At 42.9% G+C, this 25,784-nt stretch overlaps 1 protein-coding gene across 6 annotated transcripts in view; it reads right to left on the bottom strand.

Annotated features, from left to right (window-relative positions):
- Positions 1-9,794: 9,794 nt before the first annotated feature.
- MAST4 (microtubule associated serine/threonine kinase family member 4) overlaps positions 9,795-25,784 on the bottom strand; it is a 1,958,993-nt gene continuing 1,943,003 nt past the window's right edge. For all 6 annotated transcript variants that reach the window (XM_078675181.1, XM_078675182.1, XM_078675184.1 and 3 more), the window contains one exon: positions 9,795-17,598. In XM_078675181.1, the coding sequence (XP_078531307.1) occupies positions 13,814-17,598 (3,785 nt within the window). In that variant the 3' untranslated portion in view covers positions 9,795-13,813. The remainder of the gene's footprint in view (positions 17,599-25,784) is intronic.

Genomic DNA, 25,784 nt, shown 5'->3' with positions numbered 1-25,784 from the left:
GGAGAGGTGCTGGAGCAAGAGGGGTGGTAGTTTGTGGAGGCACATCATGTTAATCAGGGGGATGCAGAAAACGCCTCAGATAACCTGTAAGCATAGCCTGGAGGTCTTGCACCAAGGAAGCAGGAAGATGTGAAGTAACCCGCGGAGGAGGAAAGTTGGAAGTTACTGCAGGCTGGTAATGTCTTGAAAGTGGAGGATAGTAATTGATATAGTGCCATTTTGTTTGAAAACTTGTAGGGGTGCATCATAACTGCCAGTAGTCAGCACGCGCATATTTAGAGGACCTTACTAATGTTAGGTTTTAGAACTGTAGGACTAATCGAGTGTTGTAGCATATAGAATTATGCTCATACCATTTATTGAATAATGTAGTGCTTAACCGAGAGAAATAATGTTTTAAGTATTTTAGGATTAATTGCTCTGTGTATGTAATGTGCCTCGAGATTAAACGTGCCATATTAAAGTTGCACGTGTAGGTTGCCTAATGAGAAATGTAATGTTTTAACATGAGAGTAATGTTCGTTAACATAGAGAGTAATGTTCATTAACATAGAGAGCAATGTTAGGATTTATTAATGAAATGCTTATGTTGTCATATTAGAAATGCATCTAAAGGAGTAAAGGCCTGAGAGAAGAAACGCTAGCAAAGGCCTAATTGTGGTTTTCTTATCATGACTTGAAATGTTGGGCTAAGAATTGTACCTTGAGCAAAGCTTATGTTTGCAGTTGAATTTCGAATTGTAACTTAGAGCATGCAGAGGGATCATTCTCATGCATTTCTTTTGCAGGTGCAAGGCCATTTAGCTCGTTAGGTTGAATGAGCCATTGTTTAGAAGTTAGATTGGTAGGAGTGAAGACAAAGGGAACGTGCTGGCAGGTGCATTTGCAACATTTGGCGGAGAAGGTGCCTGGGATCCAAGGACACAGCAACGGTTTTTGGAAGAAGACGTTTCGACACTGGAAAAGTATGAGAGGCTGTACCAGCTGAAGGAGGAGTGTCCTGGGTGTGCCCCTTGTTTTTGGGATTTTATATTAGGGAAAGTGCCCCGAGGGTGGAGAGTTAGTTCGGTCTTAGTGAAGCTAGGGTTAGGGTCAGTTGGGTTCAGACTGGGTCCTGTCTAAGGCAGTCCAATGGATGTGCAGTTATACATGGGTCTTAGTTTGGACTAGGCAGGAGAAATGAAGGAGCATCTTAGAACGAGCTCGGTAGTTTAGGCTACTTACCTGGAAAAAGTGAATGTGCTTCTTAGGGAGCCTTCACAGCTAACACCTTATTTCTCTTGCCTGGGAGGTATGTTAAGTAGGGATGTCACTCTAGAGTTAGTGTAGGGACAGACTAATTTTTTCTTTCCATTGGAACAGATGCAGTCGAGAGTTCCAGTGGGCACAGTGATTGCATGCCTGATGCTTCTCAAATTGACTTTGCTTTTTATTCTGAGTCATCTTAGACTCTTCGGTAGGATTATGTTTGTATTAGTGCCAGTTTATTTCTTGAACCTCTTGCTGAGGTGCTTGTATGTTCAGTTATTTTTGGCTTTGTAATAAATTCTTAAACTTTCCTTTGGAATCATTGGTCCTTCAGACTAAAATGTATTGATTTTGGAAATCTGTCAGATGAGTATTAAATTTAAGAACTTCCTTCACACTTCCAAGCAGACTAAAGAGATCTGTCGACCTGGGGATTCCCCTGAGTGGTAAGGTAAAAATCTTGCTGGGAATCCCAGCTTCACGCTAATAATGTGCTTCCTCCTCATATTCCTCCTGACATTTAACATTTAGCTCTGCCGGGCTGTGGGCTGGACCAAACAGACCACCATCATATTCACAATCCTCAATGTCCGGAAGGTGACTTGAAGGCAGAGGGGGGACCTTGCTGGGTGAAGTGACTTCAGGACATAAAAAGGTTCTGGTGACCTTAGAAACCTTATTCTTTGTTGGCGGTGTTGTCGTTGGGGAATGTAGATCTCATTCTTTGGTATCATCGACATCATCAACGGGACTGCCGTCGATAGAGGAATTGTCCACGGGATCAACATCAACGGAATTGTTGGTGGGACCATTGTCGACGGTAGTGTCGTCGACGGAGGCATTGGTAGGGACTTCGTCGACAAGATGGGAGTGCCAATGACGGCTGTCGTCATTTTCGCCATCGAAGGACTCGATGACGAGATGGTGGTGCTAGTGGTTGTGGACAATTTCTGTGTCGAATGTGAGGGTGTCGTCAAGAGACATTTTGAAGCAGATTTATGGCTTGTGGACAACAGAGGAAGTATGAGGGTGATCTCGGCAAGGATGTTTCTGAGGAGAAGAACAATAGTTACTTACCTGTAATCTGTGGTTCTCCAGTATTGGTGTCTTTCATAGATTCACATGCCTGAATTATTCCCCGTCGTCGGAGTGGGAGTCCCACGGTATATAAAAAAGCAATAATATGCTATAATAACATTGGAAAAACCAATAAATACCAACCAGGAAGTAAAGTAGCCCAAGCTACAGTAGAAAAAACTTCCACACTCATGACTATCCTAGTCATTTTGTATAGTCCAAACTACAGCCAATCAGGCGACAGCACCCACCAGGATGTTCTCCCCAGAGGCTCAGGCTCTCAGATTTTCTCGCACAGGAGTGAAACTAAAAACATCCTAGCCTAAAGAGCCTCAGAGGGGAGGTGGGCGGGTTGCATGTGAATCTATGAAAGACACCAATACTGGAGAACCACAGATTACAGGTAAGTAACTATTGTTCTTCTCCAGTATTAGGGTGTCTTTCATAGATTCACATGCCTGAATCAGAGTAGATAGCAGTACCGAAATAATGCTTGGAAGACGCTTTTTGTAACAAATTTGTACATAGCAAGTATATACATTCACATAATAAAATGCCAACATTCATATATGCATGAAAAAACTTGCAAGCACATGAGAATGCATCCATAGTAGGCATGGAATAAGCGTCTGGAAAGCAGTGCAGAGGAGGTGGGAAAAACAGAGGCTCATCTTATCTGAAAAGATTGCGTAGAACCGCTTGACCCACTGACGTATCAGCCTCGCTGGCAGCATCCGAACAATAATGCCTGGTGACAGTATGTCTGTTGGATAAAGTCGCTGCTCTGCAGATTTGCTGACGAGGAACTCCAGCGAAAAGAGCAGTCGAGGAAGAAACAGCTCTTGCAGAGTGAGCTCTTGGAATTGTCTGTAAAGGTCTTCCAGCTTGAAGATGGCAAAAGTCAATAGCTGCAGAAATCCATCTAGCTATGGTTTGTTTAGACACTGCTTGTCCTTGCCTTATCTTTCCATAGGCAATAAACAGTTGATCAGATTTGCGAATGGCAGAGGTCCTTTGCAAATAGAATTTTAAACATCTTCTGATGTCAAGGGTATGTAATGCCCTCTCCGTAGGGGATTGCGGATTAGGAAAAAAAACGTCTTTAAGATGACTGGTTAGTTCAGGTGAAAAAACGAAGGCACCTTAGGCATAAACCTTGGGTTTGTAGTACCACCACAGAATTGGACGTGAATTGCCAGAAAGGTGAATTGACGGTGTCAGCTTGAACATCACTGACTCTTCTAGATTAAGTTAATGCTACCAAAAAAGAAACATTCCATGTTAGGAATTTGAAATACACCCTGTGAATTGGCTCAAATGGGTGGCGCATGAGCTGCGCTAAAACTACATTAAAATGCCATGATGGAGGCGGACGACGTACAGGAGGAAACATTCTGAATAGTCCTTTAAAGAACTGTTGTATTCTTGAAGAATAAAGAGAGGTGGACCCATCCTGACGTCACCTTGAAATGGTTGCCAAAAAGACCTTCAACGTTGCATGAGATAAGCCTGATCTTGCCAAGTGCAAGAAAAAAGGTAATATCTGGTCCAGCGTTGCATGAAATGGGTGAACCCCAGCAGATTAACACCAAATGCAGATTCTTTACCATTAAAGTCTGTATGTCTTTAATTTAGCAGGTGCTTTCGCGTAAGCCAGTACCTCCTTACAATCCGTCAAGATTTTCAGATGAGCTAATTCAAGGTGCTCAGAACGCCAAGCTGCTAATTTTAGAGAAGCCGGATCCGGATGGCACATCTGACCATTCTGAATGGAGAGGAGATTCGGTATTGGTCGAAACTGTATTGGATCGCACTCAGAGAGGAGAAGAAGTTCGGTGGACCAGAATTGGCGAAGCCACCTGGGGGCGAAGAGAATAAAGCGACATGGCTCTTTCTTCATCTTCCGGAGAAACTCCCGGAACCAACAGTATCGGAGGAAAGGCGTAAGCATATATTTGAGACCAGGTTATCGAAAAATGCCTTCCCTTGGGAGTCCCTGTGGGTAAGCCAGCTTGCAAATAAACAGGCATTAGCTGTTCTTTTTCATCGCAAAGCGGTCCAGAACGGGATGACCCCACTGCTGGAAGATTCAATCCGCTGTTGGCTGATGTAATTCCTATTCGTTGTTGGACACCGTTGACCTGCTGATGGTGTCCGCCAGCACATTTGCAACTCACGGCACATGAACAGCCAAGAGATTGATCCTGTGTCGTATCGCCCAAGCCCATACCTCTTGGGCTTCATAAGATAGAAGAACCAACCTCGTTCTTCCCTGTATGTTTAAGTAATGCATACTTGAAGTATTGTCTGAGCGAACCAATACTGTGGCCCCTTGAATGATTGCACGAAAGGATTTGAGGGCTAAGAAGATGGCGCCTAGCTCTAGCAGATTGATGTGCCAAGCCTTTTGTTGAGGGTTCCATTTCCCGCTGACTTTCAGCCCTCGAAGACATGCTTCCCAACCCTCGAGGGATGCGTCTGTAGTGATTGTGTAATTTTGGCGCTTCTTGAAGGAAACGCACACACCTTATACAAATTTCTCTCTTGGACCCGCCAAACAAGAAAGGCCTCTTGCATCCGAGGAGTGATTAGAATGATATCTTCGGTTGAACTGGAGACCTGCAACCACTTCTTGTCTAGCTCCTCTAACAATTTTATCATGTATAATCTGTAGAAGCACCACCAAGTGGGAGCTGCAGGCCCGTCGTTCGTGTGAGACAAACACCTTTGCTAGGTTTGTACGGATTGATGCTCCGAGAAACGTTCATATTGGAGTTAGTACTAGTTGGGACTTGTCATGATTTATTGAAAACCAGGTTTTGAAACAGTGACTGACAAGTCTGGGTGTGCTGGACTGCTTGTAAATAAGAGCGAGCACCTATTATACAGTTGTCTCAGTAGTGATGAATTTGTATGCCTTGCAGACATAGATAGGGTGCCACTGGTGCCCGGATCTACGTGAAGACACGTGAAGCCGACCTAAGTCCAAAAGGTAGGACATTAATTGAAAATGTTTTGTACCTATTGTAAAGTGTAGCCACTTCCTGTGCTTAGGAAGAATTGGCACATCAAAAAGACATCTTGGAGGTTGAATGTAGTTATAAAGTCGTTCTGGCATAAGAACCTTAGGACATTCTTGAGGTACAACATTGGTAAAGTTTGCGCAAAGATCTAAAATCATGCGCTACTTTCCTGATTTGCTTGTTGAGGAGGAACTGAGAGTAAACCCTAACGCTGTTGGAGATTCGGAACCACTCCGACGGTCCCTGTTTGTATCCATATAGACACTTGTGCAAACGACTCCCGTAGATGAGAAAGGTGGAGGTCCCTTTGGAGGTGTAGAAAAAGGGAAATTTGACAAATTCTAGAGTGTGCCCTTGGGCATGACGCTTAAAAACCCAACGGTCCTCTGTCACCTTTGACCAATTGGAATAAAAGTGAGATATTAGACCTCCGACGTTTTTTGGAGGGAATAAAGGTGGGTTCAAGGTAATCCATTATTTCTTAGAAGAGTTGCCTCGGCTGTACGATGATTTTCTATGTAGGAACTGTTGGTACTTTGCCCATATGACTGTGTTTGATTTGAGTGACGCAGTTGGTTTTGATTGTAGGAGCCAATACTGGATGGAACTCCCTTGAAAAAGGACGTGGATCTACGTCCTCGGCACCCCGAAAAGGCTGTGATTCTATATCCAGAGGGTGTGGGCAGTATCTGTGTGCTGGCCAGAAGGGATCCTCAATCAAAAGGCAAGTGAAGTATTGAAGCTGGAACCTCCTTGCGAAAGACGTAGCATTGAAGCAAAAATGTCTTCGCCATGCTGCCCCTCTTGCGAGCTGTCGAAAAAGTTGTACACGCAATGTCCGCTGCACAGTGTATTATTAATGATGCACTACTCTCTCTCTCTCCCTCCTGCAGGATCTTCAAAGTGTGAGGCTTGGAGGATTCTGGAATACGTTCTACTAGCGCCAACATGTCAGAGCACATCTGGCGGCATACCTGCCCACTGGCTTGCAAGATAATCGCTGAACCGCCTGAGTAATGACTGAGTCAGGGTAGGCTGAGATACTAGAAAAACAGGTGAATAGTGGCGAGCTTCACACGTCTTGTCAAGGCGTGGAAAAAACGCTGGCACAGAGTTTGGCCCCTGCATGAGTTTAACACCTTCTTCCTAATAAATTCTATGATAGGAAGTGAACGAACTTGCATCTGTGGTTTCCCCAGGACGAGGGGAAAGGGGAAAACCGATTCGCCGCTCTCTTCATAAGGAGGGGAAAACCTCCAATATTCTCCAAGAAGAATAATGGCGGAAGTAAAAAAAGCCATCACGCCATCACGTGGATGTAGCGGACAGCTGCTGTCGACGAAATAAATCGTCTACAAAAGCACTGTGCATAAAAGTCAATAGTGTGTGAAACCAACTGTCAACGGGCTCAAACGTCGACGAATCCAACAGTTGACAGGGTCATCTGTTAACGAAGTCAACTGGCGTCGAAGCTGAATGTTGACGGAGCTCACCGTCTACAGAGCTCACCGTCTACAGAGCTCACCGTCTACAGAGCTCACCGTCTACAGAGCTCACCGTCTACGGAGCTCACCGTCTACGGAGCTCACCGTCTACGGAGCTCACCGTCTACGGAGCTCACCGTCTACGGAGCTCACCGTCTACGGAGCCCACCGTCTACGGAGCACACAGTCTACAGAGCCCACAGTCTACAGAGCCCACCGTCTACGGAGCTCACTGTCTACGGAGCTCACTGTCTACGGAGCTCACCGTCTACGGAGCTCACCGTCTACGGAGCTCGCCGTCTACGGAGCTCACGGTCTACGGAGCTCACTGTCTACGGAGCTCACTGTCTACGGAGCTCACCGTCTATGGAGCTCACCGTCTACGGAGCTCACTGTCTACGGAGCTCACTGTCTACGGAGCTCACTGTCTACGGAGCTCACTGTCTACGGAGCTCACTGTCTATGGAGCTCACTGTCTACGGAGCTCACTGTCTACGGAGCTCACTGTCTATTGAGCTCACCGCCTACGGAGCTCAACATCCACGGAGGTCACCGTCTATGGACGAGACTACCGTCTACAGAGATCACCGTCGACGAGCCTACCGTCGACGAGGCCACCGTCGACGAGCCTACCGTCGACGAGCCTACCGTCGACGAGCCTACCGTCGACGAGCCTACCGTCGACGAGCCCACCGTCGACGAGGCCACCGTCGACGAGGCCACCGTCGACGAGCCTGCCGTCGACGAGCCTGCCGTCGACGAGCCTGCCGTCGACGAGCCTGCCGTCGATGAGCCTGCCGTCGACGAGCCTGCCGTCGACGAGCCTACCGTCGACGAGCCTACCGTCTACGAGGCCAACTGTCAAAGACATTTACATCGACAAAACTCCCAGTGGTCGACGAGCCTGCAGTCGACAAGAGGGCACTGTCCTCACTGTCGTCGACGAAAGCCTGGAGGCGGTGTCGTTGCAGAGCACCAGTGACGGCAGAGATTGTCCTCTGAGAGTAAATCGACCGTATCGTCGACAAGCTGGCACATTTTTACGTAGAAAAGTGCGCAGAGTGAGTCTAGACGCCTGAGAGTAAATCTCGTGGGCGTAGATGTGGGAGGCACAGACTCAAAGAAGGCCAGAGACCCCTTAATTGTGATGTTACTTCAGCTGGTGAAGTAGAGGAGAAGCATCTCTTAACATCTTAACGTGCAGGACAAACAAAAAAATCCTCCCAAATTAGAAGGGGGGTATAGTCTAAGCACAAGAACAACCCCTTCTCCTCCTACCATGTCAGAGACAGGCAGAGTGCTGGTCCATATACTCTTCATGAGGGTTCACAGAAAAAGTATCAGCTTTCCACAAGTCACGCAGGGCCTGAAGGTAGACTTCATGTAAGAAGACATTACAAAACTGTGATATTTTGAAGAAAAAATTGAGAAAAAACTATGAAAATTGAAGAAAACTGAGCAGAGCTCAGGGAGACTCCCTTCACACCACGTGCGGTAGAAAATCTGAGAGCCTGAGCCTCTGGGGAGAACATCCTGGTGGGTGCTGTCGCCTGATTGGCTGTAGTTTGGACTATACAAAATGACTAGGATAGTCATGAGTGTGGAAGTTTTTTCTACTGTAGCTTGGGCTACTTTACTTCCTGGTTGGTATTTATTGGTTTTTCCAATGTTATTATAGCATATTATTGCTTTTTTATATACCGTGGGACTCCCACTCCGACGACGGGGAATGATTCAGGCATGTGAATCTATGAAAGACACCCTAATACTGGAGAACTGTTTTTTCTTCTTTTTTTTTCAACTGTGAGAGTGGTGAGAAGTCTTAATGGATTTTCTGGACTCCTGTGGCACTCCATCATGGGATCAAGAAGAGGTGTGCTATCTTCCTCATATGATGATTTCTGGGCTTTCACTTTCTGAAGCAACAGAAGTAGCCTCCCTTTCCTGTCCCTCAGGGTTTTTGAGGAAAAAGTGCAACAAATCTTGCACTCTTTCTTTCCACAGGTCCTACATGGACAAAAAAGCCTTTTTTATTAGACGTACTGGTAACAAGGTTGAAATAGCTTTCAAAGGATAAAAATTAAGCAGAGCTCAGGAAGACTTCCTTTACACATGATGTGTGGTGAAAATCTGAGGAAATCAGCCTCTCTTGGGAGTATTCTAGAGGGTCTTACCACCATGATTGGTCATAGCTAAAGTCTGGTCCTTTTCTAAAAAGGACAGATAGGATATAAAAGTTCATGGCCTGGTGCCATTTTAGCCTTTGCTGTGTTAATACACACTGCTTTATTATGGTACCGTGGGACTCCCACTTCGATGATGGGGAATGATTCAGGCATGAGAATCTATGAAAGAGCCAATACTGGATAACCTGCACTTAAATGTCCTCTTGTAAATGATCATGAACCGTTTCCTGGGTTCAAGCACTTATTCAGTGCTTCATCATCCAGCTACGTTTACACAAACGATTTCATAAGTAAGCATGTTAAAATAATATAAAAGTCCAACTGCACATTTGCATGTCATTTCCTCATGCAAATAAGTAGATCTGATACACTTGCATGTGCTAAACTCTTTCACCAAGTGAAATTAACAACAGTTTCCAGTTTCTCAAGAACATTCCCAGAATTCATTGTGAATTCCACTGGAAATCATAAACAAGACTAGAAGTGCAAACTTCAGACTTTCCAGTTGATCTTTCGTGAACTCAGCCCACGGATGACGTTTTTCTTATTTGTGCTGCTGGAAGGTGACAAGCGGACAAAAAGGTTTAAACACCCCTTTAAAACAAACCCAACAGTGCACGAATTTAGCCACTAGCACACAAAGTGGCCCTTGCCACCACTCTTTAAAGCATGCACTCAACACTGCTCTTGCTCACTTTTCTATATTGGTTTCTACCTCCAGACATTCTGCTGAGAGCGTTGTCGCATTCACTGCAAATAAACACAAACATGATGTATGCTTTCATGCTGAACTTTTATTTCAGTGTTATGCAGCTGCATAAGTATAAATATTTGTTCAATATACAACAATTAGGACATCCATGAGGAAGTTTCTTCGAGGAAAGAAGCCTGCAGTGCAAACACGGTATTTCACAGATCCTAATGTACGCTTCTTCTGTCTGAAGCAGGAAGTACTACAAAGGTGCACATGTATACAATCACATGAGGGGGGGGGGGCAGGTAGTATACAAGGGCATCTCCATGGAACAGCTAACAAGGAAGGGAAACACCGACAGACTCCTAATACAAGAACACAGGCTATTCGCTTTTAGACCTCCAAAATGCAAAATCGATTTGGCAAAAGTGAAAATGTGCTATACAAAATATACAGAAAAGATACATTTGTAAACAAATGGGTTTAGATGTGCTTTAAATGAACAATCGGAGAGTTCAAAATGCAAAGAGGCTGTAAACTATAAAATAGCTCTGATCGTAATGACATGCTATCCAAGTGCATTGGTCCATTTGTATTTGGTTATAACACACAACAATCACGCACACAATTGGGATCATTAGTTTTTTTTTTGACGCAGGACAGACACTATATAACCTTTATATCTTTGGGGTTTACAAATGGCAATATGCTTACAGCAGCGTCTGAAAACATCCATTATGGAATTTGCTGTGCCCTCAGCAATCGCGGTTATAGATTCATTTAACACTTCAGTCAAAATAAACATCTGGTCTGCGTGATGTTGAGAAACAATGGATAACAACTGGGAGGTGATTTAAGCTGCAAGTTTTAAAGCATCTGTATACTGATGTCAATCACATTGAAAATGAGACGCATGCCGCCCATGAAATTAATAAACGTTCTCTAGATCACAACCCATTGATTTACCATCAGTAAAGTTTCCACCAAAGTCAGTGCCTGCTTTAGGCGTCCTGATCCTCTCTTCCAAACCCTCTTCTCTGTGTCCAATAACAGCGCCACGTGCGCGCTGTAGAATCACTGACAGCCTTTTGGTTAATGAGAAGATACAACACACGCTTTGACTCTTCAGTAGACAATCCGAATGTGTTTTTGCCCGCCTTATCCGGTTTCAGTTTGGTCGCTAATAAAAGATTGGCACGGTTGTATATTATTTCACCAATCCATTAGGCTAGCCCATCCCTACAGTGCATGAGGATAATGCCCAATCTAAATGATTCTACAGGGTACTACAATCAAGGCAGCCTCATCATATCAAAGCCAAGGACTGTCTATTGTCCTCTGCCGTGAACGTAATTGGAACAATAAGATGTGGCCTCGAGCGCCAAGAGCCGAAACAGTTGTGGTGGAGGGCTTAACGTGTATGTTCTCCAAGCTGAATATTTCCTACACATAATGGTCAAAGCAAGAAACTTTGAAAGGGAATAGCAGGGCAAGAAGCTTATTGATATGATCCTACACTCATGTCAGCAGGGAAGTCTAAAGGAACTACACCAAGTCCGTTTAACCAAGCTAGAATAATAAGGCAATTATTTAAGGGAATAGTGGAACTGCCAGGGAAGCATGGGTGAAATGTTTCAGTCAGACCTGGGTGCCATGTAACTGATGGTAAAATAGGATGTTATGGGTTACAAATATCGACAAACAACAATCGGTTTCTAATAGTGTATTTTGCGAGCCCACACGACGCAATTAATCAACCACAAATTCTGAACGTCAGACTACATAAATATAGCAGTTGTTCTGATCGAAAGGGAGACTGTGAGGATTGACAATCATTCCTACTAAAAAAGTATTGCATTACTTTTAAGTAATTTCCCTCGTTAAAATAGCGTGTCTCAAACGTTTCAAAACGTAATATAGTTGTGTATGGCACACAACTGCACAAATGAGGCAAAAACAGAATACATATCTGCAAAGAGTGGCAAAACATATTCACTCTAAAACTGTTTTCTTTAAAACGTAATTTTCTTGTTTTAGATAGAGGCTTATAACCTGGCCACATGTCCCTGGCAGTGATGTCAGTGGGTAGTCCTCCCTGGCAGTTGTGCCACTACATGTCTTCCTTAGTAGTGATGCTACACAATACCCCCTGCCTTGCTTTTGTACCAGTACGTCCTTGATTGCAATTCTTCCCATTGGCTCTGCTACTGATTAGGGTCGGTTGTCACTTAATTTTTATGTTTCACCTTTTAGTCTTGCAAATGCATGTCATCTTCCATTGTATCACAGCATTCTTTGTCCACACACAATTGGTTGTATTTCAGCACACTAAACACCTCAGCACGAAGAGAGATCAGACAGAAAATTGTGTTTCACAATATACAAAATTGAAACAAGGCTTAGCAAAAAAGTAAAAAGGACAGTCACATTCAAGCACCAAATAGCTCCAAGGGCCCCTTAATGTACAAAAAAAACATTTTTTTTTTTTATTCTTCTTACATTATTACTTTTTTTGCATACAAAGAAAGAGTTGTGGCATGAAATGTATGGAGCTACTTAATGCATTTCAAGAACGTGAAATCCAGAAATACCTGCTAAAAACAGCAAGCTTTTTCTATAACATAAGGCCCCGGCTAAATATTAAAATCCTCATATGTTCTCAGACAGGACACATAAATCGCATGAAATGGACGATCCATTTCCCACGCCCCACCTTTACCCACAAACGAGTCTCTAGGGAAAACAAAATATACACTAGTGCATACTATGAATGCAATACTTACAATCTGTTCATCAAAATAATGTATGGCACTTTTTGCTTCTTAGATCTTATGGCACAACGTTACACTTCAAATCAAAGAGGGCAATAAATGAAAATTCGTGGGGTTTCGAGTCGGAATCCCAGTAGAGTCTGCAGGGGATGTTAGGCGAATGTACATGAAATCCTCTTGCACCTTAACTCTACTGCTAAACAACTTCATTCAGTCAACACTGCCCCCAAACAGGCCAGGTTCCAGGACAACACTGATACACAACCACAGATATTAAAAAGGGTTAAGGCGGAACTACACCTAACAGGGGTAAATACATGACAATTAAACATCTAGGGGCATGCTCCTCTAGACAGTGGGTACAACTACTGACCAAACGCTTTGTAAAATGTATGCATCATGACCGCGCCTGTTCCTGTTCACAAGACAAGCCACTGAGGAGCACAAATCATTGCAGAACTGTTTCAAGAAAGTGTGATGTTGGCGGCTTTTCTTAGGGGGTTTAACTGACAGGGGCAGTAGAAAGATGCGGATCTGTGCTAGCCCTCTTATGCAAACAAGATATCTAGATGCAGTGCATATTTTGCACAACAAACCAATGGAAACTCATAAGTAATATCTATAGCTTCCTTTGTTCTCGGTCCTGCTTTACCTTTTATTTATCTACCATACTATTGTTTTATTCCACTCACCACCAAATAACATTTCACTTTTTTGGGCTTTTGTTAGTAATTTTGAGCCGCATTGCATTACCGAACAAATGATAAAGCATTAATCTGAAGAAAAAAATATATAACAAAATTACAGTGAACGATGCATGTCAGCAGTAAAGTGCACACTCTACATTCAATATCAAATACATGACTTTTTTTTAGAAAGAACTTTGCCCTACTAATGCCATTCAATGAAGCTGTATTAATAATTGTGTGTAGATACTGCAGTGTACAGAATGGCAGCAGTATCCTCTGCAATTGTTTGAGTACCCATGTACCCTGGGACAGTGCTTTAAGGGAAACTATTCTACATGTCCTTACAGAAACCATAACACCGAGGCTAACCATGACATGTACAATAGAAACTCCAGGATACAATTAGGTGGGCACAAACAGCCCAGCACAGAAAACACCTAGTCACATTCTGTTTTGTGCGCATCACTGCAGTACGGTAGGTAACAGCTTATAAGTTTCACTTGGGAAGTCATCCTGAAAAAAGGTAAAAGTTTGATGCCCACCCAACAAGAGTTTGCTGGCATAAATGCTTTTCTTTGTGAAAATACTACACAGTGCTGGTTTTAGAACAGAGTCCAAATATAGTCTCCGATGATGACTGATTACGATGATTTCTTTTGTGGACTATTTCGAGAGGAGTCCTTTCCCCGCCTCTGTCGTAGGTCTTTTTCAGGAGAAAGTGCACTCTGGCGTTCATGTACCACTGCTGACTTGGGTAAGTCTTTAGCTACATTCTGTTTTCTTGTGGTGGAATGCTGCCCCTTTCCCTTGATCTCAACTGGGGTGGTGTTGGAAAGAGGTGGGGGCTGCCCTGGGACCCCAAGGCTCATACCAAGAAGTTGAGACTCGGCTGTAAGAGCAGTATTGCAAAAGGGCCTTGGGGATTCGTTTCTGCTGGCCATGGCAGTTTTGAGTTTTTTGAGTTCTGTGCAAGTAAGTGCAAGATGGTCCCCGGGTCCTGCTTTACCCTTGGTGGAGGATATAGGACTGTCTGTAGAAGAAACAAGAGCTGCTGGTCTAGATTCAAGAAACGCATACTGGCCACAGACTTGCTTCTGTGAGGGATGAATGGTGTGAATGATCCCCTGACCAGCGACAGGCGGTGAACGCTTTAATGTTACCTGCTTCGGAGCTGTTGGCTGCTTTGCTTTTAAATCTGGTGCATGCTTGTTAGCCGAGGAGGATTTATCTGCTTCTTTAACCATGTCTTTATAGCTTGTTAAGGCAGAGCTTGCCTCATTCTGAATATAAAGTGCTTCTGTGCTTCTTTTTCTTTGGAACCTTTTGTCTGTGGTAGAAGTCTCACCACTGGGTGGCCCTTTGTCTACAACTGAGGAGGCAGATGGGCAGTGTTTAACTGTGGTTGCTTTTAAGTGTTTTGGGGAGGTACTTCTGTTTTCAATCTTAAAGGACTGATTTTGATGGACAGGCATTGTGAAGTCTGAAATTACTTGCTTTTCTGAAGATTTAAGAGCCTCGGTATTCGAAAATGTGTGACATCTATACAATAATGTGCAAGTTGCTTCAGAAGTGCTCCGTTTGTTTTGTGTTGTAGGTTCTATCTCACAATCTCTATCGAGAGACTTGTCAGTCTCAAAAGCCTCCATGTTAGCCTTTTTAAGAGAATGTGAAATGGAAGGGGAAGATTCTTGGATATTGGAGCGGATGGGTTTCCCATTGTTACTGGTACTATGGGATGTCCTAATGGTAAACTGCACATCTGAGGAGTTACCAACACCTTTCAGTGAATTGTCTTCATTGCCAGGCTGTCCGGATGTTAGGGAGTCAGTAGCCGTTAAATGTTTGGGTTTCTCATTGTTGACGTCTACCTGTGCAGCTACGACTCTGTGTGGAGTATGATCAACTTTGTGAGCATTCAGAAAAAAACATTTATTTGTGATTTCTGGTTCTGAAGGAGTACAGGTCTGTTTATTTTCAATGAGGACATTGCCCTTTGCAGAAGACTCTACTTGTGGGATACTAGACTGTCTAGTGAGACACCGCACGCCATTCTCTGTGGCCCTAATTCTGCAATCCACTTTCTGGGGTGTACATTCGGTTAATCCCTTGGACAAGCTATGGCAGTCAATGGATGATTGCCCTGATGTTTCTGGAAGTAATGCTTTTGTGTTAATAACTACTGTCAAGTTTCCATTTGTTTCTTTAACAGGTACCACAGAGGCAGCCTCTTGGACCAACGACTTAGATGTCCCTCTGAAGATATTCTTCGCTGAATCATTTACTTGAGGGTTTTCAACTGCACACGTCTGAGACTGGACAACAATATCAGAGGCAGTTCTGGGAGCAGTGGAGATGTGTGTTGAGTCTTTGCTTTTATCATGCATTGTAGACTTACTCGTATTAGATTCTTTTGAAAAATTGGGTTTCTCACTGACAAATTTAGCATGTTTGTGTTCCACTGGGTACATGTCAGTCTGCTCTCTCAGATTCTGGATTCCCGTGCTCGCTTCGACATCAGAGACACATACTTGCTCTGCCAAAGGCTTAATCAAGGTTTGAGTGCTTATTAAGGGATTAAACTGGACTGTATTTAGTGCTGCTCGGTGAGTGCGCTCTTTTGTTGGAGTTTCTGTTTGCAAAGTAGATTCAGAGCCATAGACCAGCTCTTTTACAGATGAGCTCATTCCAGTATTTGTTTTATGATCAGGTGTTTTTTTAATGATTGGCTTAAGAACGTTTTGACAACTACTGAGGGACTGCTGGGAAGTAATATCCTCAATGTGAGATGTTTTTGCGCATGGTAATGACAGTTCATTTTCATTCGGTGGTTCCTGTTTTACACCATTACTCTGTTTGGCAACAGTGGAAGCTGCAGCAAGTTTGCTGGTGCTCTGGGTCTCGGATAATACATGGAAGGGAAGATCTGATTTTGAAACCTTTGGTCCAGAGAGAAGGGCTATGTCCAGTGTACCCTCTATTGGCTTCAAAGATGAGACCGACCTTCCTTCTAATTTATACTCTGATGGACTTTTCCTGACTGAAGGCTCTGTGGAAACGACAGATGCTTTTTCAACACCACCTTCCTGTCTACTATTCAATGACTTCAGAGAACCAAAGGAAACTGAATTCATTTGAGCTGGTGAGGCACCATTTATAAACTTTCGGCAATCCAGCAAGGCGCCTGAATCTTGCTGTAAACAGCTAGGTTTTGTACTTGGAAGGAATTCATGAGCTGTTCCCGCAATTCTAGATTTTAGGACTAGACAAAAGCTGTCATCCTTTTCCTCAAAAGACTTCTTTCGAAGATAATCTACATTCAAAACTCTACTATCCAACTTCTCAAACTCGACAGTCTCTTTTGTTGATACAACTTTTTCTGTAATACCTCCCCTGATGTTTAATGATTTAACTGATGGATTAGGTGCCATATCATTGCCTGCATTTGCTTTACAAATGCTTTCAGACTCGCTTATAGAGAGAATAGTTTCATTTGTAGGGTTTCCTGGGCATGTCTCTGTAGCTAGGGTAATGTTAGCACCATTTGATCTCAGATCTGCATTTTTGCCAAGGGTATCTTTCACTTTGCTTGTTGCCGAATGAATCTCTTGTGGGACAGTTGTTTTGCTGCAGAGATTTGATCGTTCAGCAGGTTTTAGCAACTTTTTGTTATCTCCCTCCTCCAGTGTTTCCAGTGCAGTATTTCGAGGTTCACTACTCGATTCATGTGCAGAATTCTGTTTCTGCAGGATTTCTTGTTTTTCAGCACGATCCTGCTTTCTCATGACTATTTTGGCCATTAGTTTCTCCCTGTCCAACTCCTCAACTGATTCCTGCCTCCCAAGTTTTCTTGAAACAGGGCGTTTCAGACAGCCTTGCTCCACAGGCCTCGCTCTAGTGAGTGGGGGTGCATCACTTGAATTTTCTTCCAGGCTCTGGAGTGCTACATCCCTTTGAGATGCTTCCCTCTGAACTTCCTCTTGAGTCACTTCAAGGCTGTGTTTACGTGAGCACAGGTGTTTCTTTTCACAACCATAAGAGGGTGCAAGCTTTTCTTCCGATTGTACTCGCTTCAACAGTGGGGATCTTGGCGGCTCAGCACTCTTCGGCCTTACAATATGTCTTGCAATAGTTGGAGGGGAGTGCATCTTAGAGGGAAATGATTGACCCAACTTAGAATTTCCCACAGTGTGGCTTAGCAAAGGTGATGGTGATCGTTGAGGAGACGGTGGCTGGGGTGTTGGAGATGGGGTTCGTGCTAGTGGAGAGAGAGGAATGCTGCCTGCAGATTTACGTCTTCCTGATCTATATCTTGGCCCACCAAGCTTTGGACCCAAACCATGGAGTGTACTTGGTCTTATGTGACCTGAGCCAGCTGGGGAATTTGGTGCACTTGAGCTTGGAGAACTACTCTGAGACGAATTAGTACCTAAAGAAAGAAAACAAAAAAATGTGTCAGAGTAAGAACAACAATTCTTAATTTTCAATATTGCTACAATGTTTATATTTACTTTTGCGTATATGATATACTTTTTACTCTGTCAGTGTTACATGTTCTGAAAGAAGAAAATAAAGGGAAAATAATGTGTTTTAACACCATATAGAATGGTGCTATGATTTCCGAGGTTGCCAGTTTGACTATTTCTACAACAAGAATTTCTTAGGGCAAGCAGCAAACAAGTTGAGCAAAACCGTAGTCACTTCTTAAACATTATTCAACTGTCCTAACTGTCCTACAAATCATGAAGAACGTTTGAGGTTATGATATTAGTAAAAAAGGAAGCACGTACATTTTAAAGTTACATTAGCATGGCACTTCAAGTTGCAAAACAAATATAGCTTTAATAGAATTTTCGAGTTATATATGTATATTGTTATATCATGTGGCATGCAGTGTTTTGGGGATTTGTCCCTACACATACACTCAATAGGCTATCTCAGTTGTGCAACATTAGATACACTGTTGTGATGCTCTGAATGGATGGTTAGTAAATACTCTTCAATCACACCCAGACAGAACTCTATATGTTATTTACAATGCAAACCTGGCGATAACACAAGAGAGTGCAGCACAAGCAAGAACTTTATATTATAGAGGTGAGGGTGAAGGCAAGCTCTGAGCATAACCAGGGAAACCGAATGAGGCAGGGCTGGATGGGTGGTGAAAAATTAAGTAGAGAGTGAATAGCTTGATTGTTAGGAAAAGAATATCAGTGGAGTAGGGACAAAAAGATCTAAGGAAGTAGGCGAGAGACGGTAAACTGCTAGAAGCTGCAGAGGGATAAGGTCACACATCTCTGAGTGGGTCCGAAAGTGAGGTCCTTGGTTGTTGAACCTATGCTATGGAATCACTTACTAGTTCATAATCAACATCCTCTGTTGTCCATCCGAAAACCTTTCAAGAAGTAGCTGTTTTATTAACCCACCTTGTGACCCCTGCAGTGTTCATATAGTTAGTTCCATTGAGTGTGCAGTATGAAAACTAATTTAAAAAAAAGATGAACTCAATGTCTGATTTCCTTTGTAAAGGAAATCTTGAAATTCATTTTTAAAATTAGTTTGGCCAGCTCATATCCTCGGAGATTGATATCAGGGTCTTGCCATTTCTAACCTTTGCATGGTCTTCTTCACACAAATCTTAGTCAGTCTTCAGTGAATGATTAATGCAATTCACAAAAATGTGTTCTTTAACTTTTACAAAACTAGTGTAATATGATTTGGGCAACTGAATCTATGTGGGAAGGTCTAAATTGTAATGGAAATGGTTGATTTTTGTACTTAACCTGGTAGCAAAGACTAGGAAGGGACGTTAACTACGTTGTCTTCAAAGTGCATATTGGAAGCTGTAACTTTTCTGCCCATTAACAGTCTTTACTTTTAAAGTTGTTCTTTGGATGCATGTAGTCAAAGCTTGGGATGGCTCCTCTCTGCCACCTGAGGAATGCTCAGGTAAGTAAAATGAAATCATTGAGCCTACTCCTCTCTGGTACAAAATCGTCTCCGTTTGCATTGGAAGTGGGTTCGGCACTTAAAAGCACTTTCTGCTGATATATCTTGGAGACTGATATCTTTAGTTGAGGTGGATTCCTTTCTCACATTGTTTTTGCATGATAATACAAGAGTGCACAATGTTGGGGAACCCAATTATGAGGCCTTGTGGCCTTCTCATAGCTCTACTTGATTTAAAACAAATAATCTCTGCTGGGTCCCACTTCAAGACTCATATAAAAATGCTCCTACAATATGATGGAATTGGGACAACTTTTGGCTGGAAAGGAAAGAAAGGTACCTACTGAATGGCAACCTTCTCCAAGAACAACTGTCCCAAATGAAAATCAACCAAACAAGACATAGCCAGCAGGTGGAAGTCTCCCACTCCGCTCTTGCTGTCTCAATGGCGCACAGGTGTAGACTGGTGTGCACAACAAGAAAAACTATTCTATAAAGCCAGGGGCTGCCCCAAAACCCCCCCAAAAATCTAGAGAAAATGGTGGGATTATTTTGGGCTTGGTTCTTTGTTGGAAACTGTTCTGGACAGTGTCCTTATTAGTCTGATACTGTGAACTTTATGCTGTCGGTTTTACGCTGTGATTTACCTCATGTATTTACGATGGTTGCCAGCAATGGCTGGTTGTGATATATGTTTCTTTGTCACAAAAACAAAGTTGCTTGTAAAAAAAAAATTAAAAGCAAAACACGCGGTTGATAGGAGCACTAAAGAAATTCCACAAATCACAGGCAGCTTGTCCTAATGGAGAGTAACAGGACAAAAAAGCTCACGACCTATTTACAAGAAAAGAACCCTCCTCTCCACCGCACAAACACAATAAGACATTTCTAAACTGACCGAAGGTACTATACTCCCAGCCTTGATGATATTTATCTGGTCCTTTGTACCAACCAAAGAGAAATTGATTGGTGCCATTTAGAGACTCAACAGAGAAATCACCTGGAGGCAATGACCTTCCAGCCAAGTTGTATTCAGTGTATCAAGGTAGATTTGATACAAGCTACTATTAGCACTGGAGGAATCTGAAGCAAATGTTGTATTGTTAAGAGTCCTTACAAGAGGCGAGGATAGTGCTGGTCAATAACCTGGTCTCTTATCTGGACTCCGTATCTTTGTCCTTACCATTGACAAAAATCTACTCGATTAGAAGAACTACCATATAATGGTGTTGAACTTCAACTAAATGTACTAGAGCATAAGGTAGGAGACGGCAGTAGAGTGATCCTAGACCACATATATAGACACCAATGGAGATTTATGCTAGAAAGGAGGCTTGTCCTTAATATAAGGTGCCCCTATCACGTTATGCGTGAAATATTAGCCGGTGAGGAGCGCTGGCATTGGCCTCTATAAATACACATACTTGGAAGTCCCATTTCATGTGCTCCATAGTATGAACCGTGGCACGATATTAATGCAATGGTTTTTGCTCCTGTGTAATGAACAGCTGGTATGTGTTCATATAAGAACTTCTATATATAAGAGATGGGTGGGGCTTATATGCGGCTCCAATTGTCGCTTTTGGAGGTGAACGAGGACGGCATGGAGCTACACACTTGCTGCCATCGACCAGCACACAGCAGTGCATTAAAGTTTCTGGATCCACTCTGATGCTGAGGAATATTCACAAGCAGTTAGAAGTATTCGTCAGAAAGAGCAGCATTTCTAAAGTCATTTGAATGATTACAAATGTCAAAGTATATATCAAGACTTAAACAATCAAAGAAACAGTTCTCTTTTAATTGTTATGCATACTAAATTCTGACTTCATTTGTTTACTATTACCTAGTGAGTTAATCTATTTTTGTTCCTGCCTGATCCATCCACTTATGATTAAACATTCCTTCAATCTGTTTTTAAGTCACCACCGACACCATGTGGGTCTTTTTTAAAGCAAGATTGTAACTCATATATTTTAAAGCACATTTTCCCCCCAATTCATTTTCACTGTAGAGCGCTTAAATACACTTACAAGTCTTCCCCCTTATATGTTTTCTGATAATACTCAATGTACCTACATGCCACGTCAGCTTCTCCAAACTTTCCTTATTGTTAGCCGCCTTTCATGCATCCCTTTTTGTATTCTTTACATCATTCTCCTGGATATTTTTAAATATTTAATGCATATTACTGTATTAACCTTAACCATACACGAAATCACATTGATTTGTGCATAGCAAAGTTTTATGAAGAGGATGCCTTTTAACCAATTATTGAGTTTGTTTCTGGCATTCTGTTTGTGTGTGCGTCTGCTCCTGAAATGTAGCACATCTGTGGCCTTGTAGGGATAGTTTGAAGATGCTACCCATGTGCACGGCACCATGTCTTCACATAACTATGATGATAAATTATATATTTTAATTTTGTACATGATTTATTTGATTACGGTAATGGTGCATTGATCACCTGTTCCTTTACCCACAATACCAGAAGGAATCTACTGATTAACTTTTTATTATCAAACTACAAAGGCAGTTACATGAAGCCTCAGATACCTCCTAGTTTGTCTATATCAATCATAAAACTATCCATGGATAATAGTAGCATCAACATCTCAGAGGTGACTTTCAACAGTCCGACTCTAAGGATCAACAATAAATAAGTTAAACCTTCCCTGTACAAGAAAGGGTATGTGTTCGACCTGGTGCAAACCACTGCCAACTACTAGAGACCCCCATTTCCAACAGTATAATAATAACCATTGCTTAATTTGAGCTGTTGGTTGCCAGTAGGGTTCATCTGCACTCATTTTTGATCGCCAGCACTTATTTATCCTCACCAGACTTTTATTGAGAGCAAATGAGGGGAAAGTACACAAGTAGGAAAAAAAGGAAGAAGAGAAAGGCGGAAAACCCAACAACAAAGGCAAAAGGTATAAACCTGCAAGAGTGACATAAAGGGTTAGAATGCATCTGGTAGTAGATTAAAGAAGCTTGAGTTGGATATCAGACTGGCACTGGCCTCCATACACAACCACGGTATTGAGCACACCAACATTTAATAGCGGCAGCACCAGGCTTCTAAGCAGAACTTTGGGCAACGACACTGCACTGACAAGGACACGAAAGTGCATTTTGGATGAACCAAGATGACCTGTTGTGATCCTAAAGCTGAATAAATGTTCATTTAGACTTTTACTATGGAGAAGATGAGATGCGTTGCTAAATAGTGACACTGTAGGAATCGCTATTTAGGATAAGTAAAAGGATATGTACAAAATTTGTGATTCCTTAATAGCAATTCCTATAATATAGGAATCGCTATTAGGGTATTGCAAATAGGACATGCCACTGCATTCCGACCAATCAGCAAAGTAAAAAATGGTTTGCACTGCCTAAAATGCGATTTCCTAATAGGAAATTGTAAGAAATGCGCCTACAAGATCTCCCTTAGGCTCCTGCTGGGTGGGCCACGCGCGGGCTTGCCCAGGTCGCGTCCAGACGAAGCCCGGGCCAGTCTGCACCTGTCAAAGCCTGTAAGAGGCTGGGCTGGGCCCACTCTCTTGGCTCCCAACGACCAAACGAACGAATGACAGTGAGAAGATCATTGCCTGCAATTGTTCATTTAATCATTCAATCCCAGGTACTGTCCTGTTTTTGTCCTGCAATATTTCTTAAAGGATTGGTTGGGACACTCTGGGTAGGCCCAATCTACTTACCTAACAACTCGATCGAATTTGCGTTATGGGTAAGCGTAAGGCTGTGGATGGGGCGTTTAGGGCACCAAAGGATAAACGATGACGTCCTCTCCCAAATTTACTTATTATTGACTGAATGTACGGATATTATTTCCAAACCTGTGCTAACCAACACAAATTCGATGGTTCACCAAATTTCCCCAACTAAGCGAATTTATAAAATGTTTGAAAAGCCACTATTGAAATCGCAATTGCCAGCACCATCACCAGAGGGGGGTTATAGGTTAACAATGCATCTGCAACTAACGAGTCTTTAATGGTAGAATGAAGCAACACAAATTCTGTACTCGCCAACCCTGAGCTTGATCTAGAGAATTGTGCTATGCCAGGGAGTGACCATATTAATATTGAGACCCTGACTATTCTGTGGAGTATGATGGAAATCATCACAGAGTTAAAACAACAAGTTAAAATCTTCATTGACATTGTTGGAAATAGTGCCGGGGGGTACGGTAATACCTACATGTGTCATGATAGGGGAGAGGTCGCTGCTGCGAAAAAAGCCAAGACTAACTCTCTTTCTCACACCCTACACCAGTATTGTCCCCCTTTTGACAGCGGTGTTCAGTCTCACCCTGCTCCACCTGTGAGACAATATGGTGGGAAAAAGGCTGTTGACCTAATGCCGCCAGGGAACCTGTATGGAGAGAGACCTTTCGGGGTGAATGGGACCGCTAGTAAGGAGCAGTGGAGGGGAGGACAAGAGTGTTGTGCACCCCCATTGGCCATGAACTAATGGGGGATGACGGGGGGAGGTGAAAGGGCAGTCGTTTACTTAACTCATGTCCCAAAGCTGCCCGCTGGGACAAGGGAAAACAAAGTATCCCTATTAAATAAAGTTACCTAATGGTTTCGTGAAACCAGACACTGTTACTCAATAATTAGGAGTTATATTGTAAATGTGGAAAGGTTTACAGCTTTAGAAGGAACACACGATCATATCCGGGTTTTATTTGTGAACCAAGATATAGTAGAGGGACTTCTGGCGGTCGAAGCCCGCACAATTTCAAAGGCACATACTGTTGTTCAGCTCAAATTTTGTACTCTGATTGATTTTCTGAAACCATGGTGTGCACCGACAGAGGTACTGGTGTAGGGACTGGAGTAGATAGTAGAAATCATGAGTGACTCGAGCACAGTACCCCTTGCACTGTGGATGTATGTGGAAGTATGGGGTTGTGAACTCATTGTTTCTGCTCATAAAAGAAGGGGATCTCCCCAGCAACAGGGAGACTGCTTCTGGGCAGTCCAGTATCTGCAAATATAGGCAAGAAGGGGTAATGAGGTTAGAAATTGATACTGTGCTAAAAGACAGTAACCCAAACGCTACCCTCATTCCATGTGAGTTAGAACCAGCCCAGGAGTCTGTGGTGAGGATAGCTTCATGGAATGTTGCAGGACTGACCAAACTTTTGCCTGATGCCTAATGGGGAGAATTTATAGACACCTATGATGTATGCCTATGTATGCCTATTTCAGGAGACTTGGTGTCTTGCACCATTTTACAGAAATGGATATACATCTTTTTGTGTTGACACGAATAAGAGCCCAAAAGGAAGACCCTCAGGAGGATTGGGTATCTGGGTTAAGACTTCGCTGTGAAGCACTATTAGCACTCTGCCTTGTAGCTCAAAGGATATCCTCGCCCTTAGACTTTTGTTTCCATCAGGTTTGTCCATAAAACTAATTAATGTTTATAATAGGGTAGAGGGCAGAAATAATGAAACACAAACTATCTAACAACTTGAGCAACAGCTCTTGACCCCGAGATCAAGAGACTTAATATTGATGGCGGGAGATTTCAACACAACTTTCGAGCCAATAGCGGCTGCCCCCCATGATTTGACCACTGACCTGGATAATCATTGGGGTATACCTAACTTAGATTTTCCCAATGTAAGATGGGCACCTAAAGCAAGTCAGCTTTTGGCACTCACCCTTGAGTATGATCTTAGAGTCACTAATGGTAGGTGAACCTTAGACCGCCAGGACAAGTCTACCTTCAACAGACCAGGTCATTGCAGTAGAATTGACTACTTCTTAGCCCAAGCGAGTTATGGCCTGTTGTCGTGGACATGGAGGTGATCAACCGTTTAGAGTGATCACAATCTTCTCAGTCTATCACTTAGTATCAAGGAAACATCATATTTTGGGAAAAGGGGCTATAGTGATATTGGTGAACTTCAGACTGCAAACAACCTGAGAACCATCAAATATGATTGGCTAACTATAAATCCTGTGCCAGTGACCATTATTAAAGGATTTGTTCAGGCTAAATTTGATTTCTTATCTATACTCCCTACCACAATGAGGAATTACATTTTTTTACATACACATGAGAAGTTAGAGGAGACAATTAGAGTTGTCCAGGGTGAAAAAAGACACAAGAAGAATCTCTGCCTCAAAACTGAGTCCTGGTATAATAATGGCTGTAGAGTGGCAAAAGGCAAGCTTCTGGATGCAATTAAATCTAAATCCCAGGTCCACATTACGAAATCTAGGGCTCGCCATAGGGCGGTACTTAAAAAGGCAAAAAAGGAGTGGGAAGAATCATTATGGTCAGATTTGCATGACCCTTTGGTAAATAGGGACACCAGGGACTTTTGGAAAAGTGTAGTTATTATGTCTGGGGGCAAGAAACCTGTACTCCACTTTTGTATCCAACCAGAGGAGTGGGTTGCACACTCCAGCCACCTGTATACAGATAACTAGGTTGCTCAACGATAGAGATACTGCAGCTGTGAGTGGGGGACAATGTGAGTCTAATGATCTGCAATTTACACTCAGTGGGACAGAAGTAGCAATTAGCTCCAGTATTTCTGGCCATGCCCCAGGACCCGATAGGATACCTAGCGACCTATACAAAGATGATCTTAAAGTATGTGGACCATACATCAACTTCCTCTCT

The sequence above is a fragment of the Lissotriton helveticus genome, chromosome 2_1, assembly GCF_964261635.1.
Source record: "Lissotriton helveticus chromosome 2_1, aLisHel1.1, whole genome shotgun sequence".
Classification (NCBI taxonomy): Eukaryota; Metazoa; Chordata; class Amphibia; order Caudata; family Salamandridae; genus Lissotriton; species Lissotriton helveticus.
This window is presented reverse-complemented; position numbering and strand designations above follow the sequence as displayed.